This window comes from Perca flavescens, chromosome 20 (genome assembly GCF_004354835.1).
Source record: "Perca flavescens isolate YP-PL-M2 chromosome 20, PFLA_1.0, whole genome shotgun sequence".
NCBI classification, from domain to species: Eukaryota; Metazoa; Chordata; class Actinopteri; order Perciformes; family Percidae; genus Perca; species Perca flavescens.
In genome coordinates this window covers 565,001-572,500 of record NC_041350.1, presented here as the reverse complement: position 1 = coordinate 572,500, position 7,500 = coordinate 565,001, and the positions used below count along the sequence as shown (strand labels likewise).

Below are 7,500 nucleotides of genomic sequence, written 5' to 3'. Positions count from 1 at the left end.
GAGAAATATCTTGAAAAGAAAATGATATATTACAATGTATTACATGCTTAACATTAAGGTTGGTTACATTCACAACAACACACAATCAGAAACCTCATAATAATTAATTTAAATTAAGGTAAGAAGAAGAAGAAGATTTATTTATTTATATTAGGACAATGCACATTAATCAACATTTCTGTAAATGCGCCAGTGTTAGCCAGTCGGCTAATTTTCAACTGTAGTCCTAGTTGCAAAATTTGACTGTCTTTTTAAAATGGTCCTTTCCTGTGATAAAACAAATGTTACTAGGTAGGGTAGAAGAGTAAAGTGTGGAAGTCTTTCAAATGACGTATGTTGAACGATAGTTTCCTTCATCTCAGAGTCTGTTTTTACCCACAGTGCACCTTCCCAAACACGGGCGCTCGCGTCATGACGTTCATCGGCGGCCCGGCGACGCAGGGTCCCGGCATGGTGGTTGGAGACGAACTGAAGACCCCCATACGGTCCTGGCACGACCTGGAGAAGGACAACGCCAAGTTCATGAAGAAGGCCACCAAGGTGAGCTACTGTTAGCTGGTGTATTGAGTTTCCCTCTGGTTAGTTAGTCTGTTAGGGCTTTTATTGTGAAAGGGTTAGGGTTAGTTAGTCTGTTAGGGCTTTTATTGTGAAAGGGTTAGGGTTAGTTAGTCTGTTAGGGCTTTTATTGTGAAAGGGTTAGGGTTAGTTAGTCTGTTAGGGCTTTTATTGTGAAAGGGTTAGGGTTAGTTAGTCTGTTAGGTCTTTTATTGTAAAAGGGTTAGGGTTAGTTAGTCTGTTAGGGCTTTTATTGTGAAAGGGTTAGGGTTAGTTAGTCTGTTAGGGCTTTTATTGTAAAAAGGGTTAGGGTTAGTTAGTCTGTTAGGGCTTTTATTGTGAAAGGGTTAGGGTTAGTTAGTCTGTTAGGGCTTTTATTGTAAAAGGGTTAGGGTTAGTTAGTCTGTTAGGGCTTTTATTGTGAAAGGGTTAGGGTTAGTTAGTCTGTTAGGGCTTTTATTGTAAAAGGGTTAGGGTTAGTTAGTCTGTTAGGGCTTTTATTGTGAAAGGGTTAGGGTTAGTTAGTCTGTTGGGTCTTTTATTGTGAAAGGTAAGAATGAAAGATTGTCTCTGGTAAACAGGAGCTAAGTCTCCATCCAATCGTCAATCGAATTATCTGAAGTTGGGTAAAAACCTCCTGTGAATAAAGCTGAGTGTGAAAGTGTGTTTCCATCCGACGGCTTTAAAGTGAATAAAAACCTGTTGCATAATGACGTCACTTCGCTGTTTTGCGGTTAAATTGGTATATCGAACTGATTTGAGACATTTTAAGGTGTTTCCGCTCATTTTCACACTGAATCGCAAAGTTTCACCAGACAGCAGTAGTAGTTGATAATATGAGAAGCTGCGATGGGCCTCTGGCCGAGGATCTGATCCAGATCTGGATCTGATCCAGATCCTCTACAAGGTGAACTCTCCTTTTATTTTCCCTCCGGCACCGCTGAGAGACAACTCTCTTTCTGGAGACATGTATCTCTGTTAGAGCTCCTTCCATTCACTCCGCGGGACGTCCCACGGCTCGTCCTAACCTCTGTTGGTCATCTCCTTCACCAGTTCCTGATAAATTCTGGCTTTTCTTACATTTTTGCTTTCTAAAATAGCCGTTATATTTTGCTGGTAAATTAAATTCAGAAAGTCTCTCGTCTCCTCGTTGGTCCTGTTGACACCCGTCATGTGTGCAAACAGAGGAAATACTGGGAGGAAATGAACTAGGGCTGCAACTAACGATTATTTTAATAATCGATTAAAGCTGTCGATTATTTTTTCGATTAATCGATGAATCGGATAAAAAAACAAACATTAATTTACATCAACTCAATACATGCATACTTGTTGTTTTAGTTAATAGTTGTGTAAAGTTAAGTAACCCAAATAGCAGATACTGTCTGTATCTGCTATTTGGGTCAGACAGACAGACAGACAGACAGACAGACAGACAGACTTATTCATTAAATTATTACCATCATTGTAGTAAGTGCAAGTTAAGTTCATTTATACGCCACACACTAATATATTTGTCAACAATAACTCATATGGGACAAAGCACAGAATATATACCGGACAACAGATTGAAAAATTAATGGGCCAAAAAAGGCGAGTGAATAAAACTGTGTCTTTAGTCTTGTAAACTATCCCCCCCCTGCTTTATTACTGTTATTACCGAGCTAACGCTAGCTCGTCATGCTAGTCAGCTGGATAACGAGTAAACAGCAGCACCAGAAGAGCTCCTGGAGGGACGGTACGTTCCTCCCTTCAGACCGGAACAGAAGGAGGATAGTGTAGTGACTTTACCCTGCTGTTGAACTCCCGTCCTCCTCATCAAGGACTCCAACATGTTTACGTTTTAGGTGCTGACTCATCACCGCGGTGCGCCCGTGCCATGCCGCGTCGCTTTTGCTTATCTTGTAATTAACACGTTTCTGATTGATTTAGTGTGAAATGCTCCCACACCTCGGATGACTCGGGTCGTACTGATTCCTCCGCCGAGTGTTTCAGAACAACGTTCGGGTCTCTCCGGTCTCTCTCCGTATTTCCTCTATCCCGCTCTGCTCTTTTTCTTTTCTTTTCTTTTCCTCTCTGCTCCTCTCTGCTCCTCTCTGCTCCTCTCTCCTCTCTCCTCTCTCCTCCTCTCTGCTCCTCTCTGCTCCTCTCTCTACTCCTCTCCTCTCTCTGCTCCTCTCTGCTCCTCTCTGCTCCTCTCTACTCCTCTCTGCTCCTCTCTGCTCCTCTCTGCTCCTCTCTACTCCTCTCTGCTCCTCTCTGCTCCTCTCTGCTCCTCTCTGCTCCTCTCTGCTCCTCTCTGCTCTCTCTCCTCTCTGCTCCTCTGCTCCTCTCTGCTCCTCTCTGCTCCTCTCTGCTCCTCTCTGCTCCTCTCTGCTCCTCTCTGCTCCTCTCTGCTCCTCTCTGCTCCTCTCTGCTCCCTCTCTCCTCTCTCTCTCTCTCTCTGCTCCTCTCTGCTCCTCTCTGCTCCTCTCTCCTCCTCTCTGCTCCTCTCTGCTCCTCTCTGCTCCTCTCTGCTCTCTCTCAAATCCCACTCAAATTTTTTTATGTCCATGACTATATATATATATATATATATATATATATATATATATATATATATATATATATATATATATATATAGATCAAGAGAAAATCTGATGAGACCAAACGGATTTCCTTTGAGTCGATATTCATAAAATTCAATTGAATTTTACTGTTTCCATGACGGCACTTGTCATTCAATATCACTTAATTCGGATATAAATGTGTGGATGGAAACATAGCTAGTGTATTTGTTAAGGTTGAAAGGACTAATAAAGTTTGCCTCAGATCAATCAAACACAGGGTTGTTAACGCATCTCCAGTGTGTGTGTGTACGTGTGTGTGTGTCTGTGTGTGTGTGTGTGTGTGTGTGTGTGTGTGTGTGTGTGTGTATGTGTGTGTGTGTGTGTGTGTGTGTGTGTGTGTGTGTGTGTGTGTGTGTGTGTGTGTGTGTGTGTGTGTGTGTGTGTATATGTGTGTGTCTGTGTGTGTGTGTGTGTGTGTGTGTGTGTGTGTGTGTGTGTATATATGTATATGTGTGTCTCTGTGTGTGTGTGTGTGTGTGTGTGTGTGTGTGTGTGTGTATGTGTGTGTGTGTGTGTGTGTGTGTGTGTGTGTGTGTGTGTGTGTGTATATGTATATATGTGTGTGTGTGTGTGTGTGTGTGTGTGTGTGTGTGTGTGTGTGTGTGTGTGTGTGTGTGTATATGTGTGTGTGTGTGTGTGTGTGTGTGTGTGTGTGTGTGTGTATATGTGTATATGTGTGTGTGTGTGTGTGTGTGTGTGTGTGTGTGTGTGTGTGTGTGTGTGTGTGTGTGTGTGTGTGTGTGTGTGTGTGTGTGTGTGTTGCAGCACTACGAGTCTCTCGCCAACAGAGCGTCCGCTAACGGTCACATCATCGACATCTACGCCTGTGCTCTGGATCAGACCGGTCTGCTGGAGATGAAATGCTGCCCCAACTACACCGGGTACACACACACACACACACACACACACACACACACACACACACACACACACACACACACACACACACACACACACACACACACACACACACACACACACACACACACACACACACACACACACACACACACACACACACACACACACACACACACACACACACACACACACACACACACACACACACACACACACACACACACACACACACACACACACACACACACACACACACACACACACACACACACACACACACACACACACACACACACAGACACACACACACACACACACACACACACACACACACACACACACACACACACACACACACACACACACACACACACACACACACACACACACACACACACAGACACACACACACACACACACAGACACACACACACACACACACACACACACACACACACACACTGTAGACAAGGGGGGAACCTGTAGACGATGAGAGGAACCTGTAGACGATGAGAGGAACCTGTAGACGATGAGAGGAACCTGTAGACGATGAGGGAGGAACCTGTAGACGATGAGGGGAACCTGTAGACGATGAGGGGAGAACCTGTAGGCGATGAGGGGGGGGAACCTGTAGGCGATGAGAGGAACCTGTAGACGATGAGGGGAGAACCTGTAGACGATGAGGGGAGAACCTGTAGACGATGAGGGGGGAACCTGTAGACGATGAGAGGAACCTGTAGACGATGAGGGGAGAACCTGTAGACGATGAGGGGAGAACCTGTAGACGATGAGGGGGGAACCTGTAGACGATGAGGGAGGAACCTGTAGACGATGAGGGAGGAACCTGTAGACGATGAGGGAGGAACCTGTAGACGATGAGGGAGGAACCTGTAGACGATGAGGGGAGAACCTGTAGACGATGAGGGGAACCTGTAGACGATGAGGGGGGAACCTGTAGACGATGAGGGGAACCTGTAGACGATGAGGGAGAACCTGTAGACGATGAGGGGGAACCTGTAGACGATGAGGGGGAACCTGTAGACGATGAGAGGAACCTGTAGACGATGAGAGGAACCTGTAGACGATGAGGGGAACCTGTAGACGATGAGGGAACCTGTAGACGAGGGGGAACCTGTAGGCGAGGGGGGGAACCTGTAGACGCGGGGGGAACCTGTAGACGATGAGGGGAACCTGTAGACGAGAGAGGAACCTGTAGACGAGGGGGGAACCTGTAGACGAGGGGGGAACCTGTAGACGAGGGGGAACCTGTAGACGAGGGGGGAACCTGTAGACGATGGGGGAACCTGTAGACGATGAGGGAACCTGTAGACGCGATGAGGGAACCTGTAGACGATGAGGGAACCTGTAGACGATGAGAGGAACCTGTAGGCGATGAGGGGAACCTGTAGGCGATGAGAGGAACCTGTAGGCGATGAGAGGAACCTGTAGACGATGAGAGGAACCTGTAGACGAGGGGGGAACCTGTAGACGATGAGAGGAACCTGTAGACGAGGGGGAACCTGTAGACGAGGGGGAACCTGTAGACGATGAGGGAACCTGTAGACGATGAGGGGAACCTGTAGACGATGAGAGGAACCTGTAGACGATGAGAGGAACCTGTAGACGATGAGAGGAACCTGTAGACGAGGGGGGAACCTGTAGACGATGAGAGGAACCTGTAGACGAGGGGGGAACCTGTAGACGAGGGGGAACCTGTAGACGAGGGGGGAACCTGTAGACGATGAGGGGAACCTGTAGACGAGAGAGGAACCTGTAGACGCGGGGGGAACCTGTAGGCGAGGGGGAACCTGTAGACGCGGGGGGAACCTGTAGGCGAGGGGAACCTGTAGGCGATGGGGAACCTGTAGACGATGAGGGGAACCTGTAGACGATGAGGGGAACCTGTAGACGATGAGGGGAACCTGTAGACGATGAGGGGAACCTGTAGACGATGAGAGGAACCTGTAGACGATGAGAGGAACCTGTAGACGATGAGAGGAACCTGTAGACGAGGGGGGAACCTGTAGACGAGGGGGGAACCTGTAGGCTAACCAGAGACTTCTGTAACGTCAACACAATAAAAATGGACCTTCATAACAAAGGCCGTCACTGGAATGGTGTTTCTTCAGAGGCTACATGGTGATATTAGTCTCTGTGTCCTGTTCCCCAGAGGCTACATGGTGATGTTAGTCTCTGTGTGTCCTGCTCCCCAGAGGCTACATGGTTAGTCTCTGTGTCCTGCTCCCCAGAGGTTACATGGTGATATTAGTCTCTGTGTGTCCTGCTCCCCAGAGGTTACATAGTGATGTTAGTCTCTGTGTGTCCTGCTCTCCAGAGGTTACATGGTGATATTAGTCTCTCTGTGTGTCCTTCTCCCCAGAGGTTACATGGTGATATTAATCTGTGTCTTGCTCCCCAGAGGTTACATGGTGATGTTAGTCTCTCTGTGTCTTGCTCCCCAGAGGCTACATGGTGATATTAATCTCTCTGTGTCTTGCTCCCCAGAGGTTACATGGTGATATTAATCTATCTGTGTCTTGCTCCCCAGAGGTTACATGGTGATATTAATCTCTCTGTGCCTTGCTCCCCAGAGGCTACATGGTGATATTAATCTCTCTGTGTCTTGCTCCCCAGAGGTTACATGGTGATATTAATCTCTCTGTGTCTTGCTCCCCAGAGGTTACATGGTGATATTAATCTATCTGTGTCTTGCTCCCCAGAGGTTACATGGTGATATTAATCTCTCTGTGCCTTGCTCCCCAGAGGCTACATGGTGATATTAATCTCTCTGTCTTGCTCCCCAGAGGTTACATGGTGATATTAATCTATCTGTGTCTTGCTCCCCAGAGGTTACATGGTGATATTAATCTCTCTGTGTCTTGCTCCCCAGAGGTTACATGGTGATATTAATCTATCTGTGTCTTGCTCCCCAGAGGTTACATGGTGATATTAATCTCTCTGTGCCTTGCTCCCCAGAGGCTACATGGTGATATTAATCTCTCTGTGTCTTGCTCCCCAGAGGTTACATGGTGATATTAATCTATCTGTGTCTTGCTCCCCAGAGGTTACATGGTGATATTAATCTCTCTGTGCCTTGCTCCCCAGAGGCTACATGGTGATATTAATCTCTCTGTGTCTTGCTCCCCAGAGGTTACATGGTGATATTAATCTATCTGTGTCTTGCTCCCCAGAGGTTACATGGTGATATTAATCTCTCTGTGCCTTGCTCCCCAGAGGCTACATGGTGATATTAATCTCTCTGTGTCTTGCTCCCCAGAGGTTACATGGTGATATTAATCTATCTGTGTCTTGCTCCCCAGAGGTTACATGGTGATATTAATCTCTCTGTGCCTTGCTCCCCAGAGGCTACATGGTGATGGCCGACTCCTTCAACACGTCTCTGTTTAAACAAACCTTCCAGAGAGTTTTCTCCAAAGACGACCAGGGATCCTTCAAGATGGCCTTCGCCGCCAC

At 46.9% G+C, this 7,500-nt stretch overlaps 1 protein-coding gene across 3 annotated transcripts in view; it reads left to right on the top strand.

Annotated features, from left to right (window-relative positions):
- The window catches only part of sec23a (Sec23 homolog A, coat complex II component), a 46,686-nt gene that overhangs the window by 12,570 nt on the left and 26,616 nt on the right, over positions 1-7,500 (top strand). For all 3 annotated transcript variants that reach the window (XM_028565751.1, XM_028565752.1, XM_028565753.1), the window contains exons 8-10: positions 382-540; positions 3,931-4,046; positions 7,390-7,500. The exon at positions 7,390-7,500 is cut by the window's right edge and continues 13 nt beyond it. In XM_028565751.1, coding sequence (XP_028421552.1) covers positions 382-540; positions 3,931-4,046; positions 7,390-7,500 — 386 coding nt within the window. The remainder of the gene's footprint in view (positions 1-381; positions 541-3,930; positions 4,047-7,389) is intronic.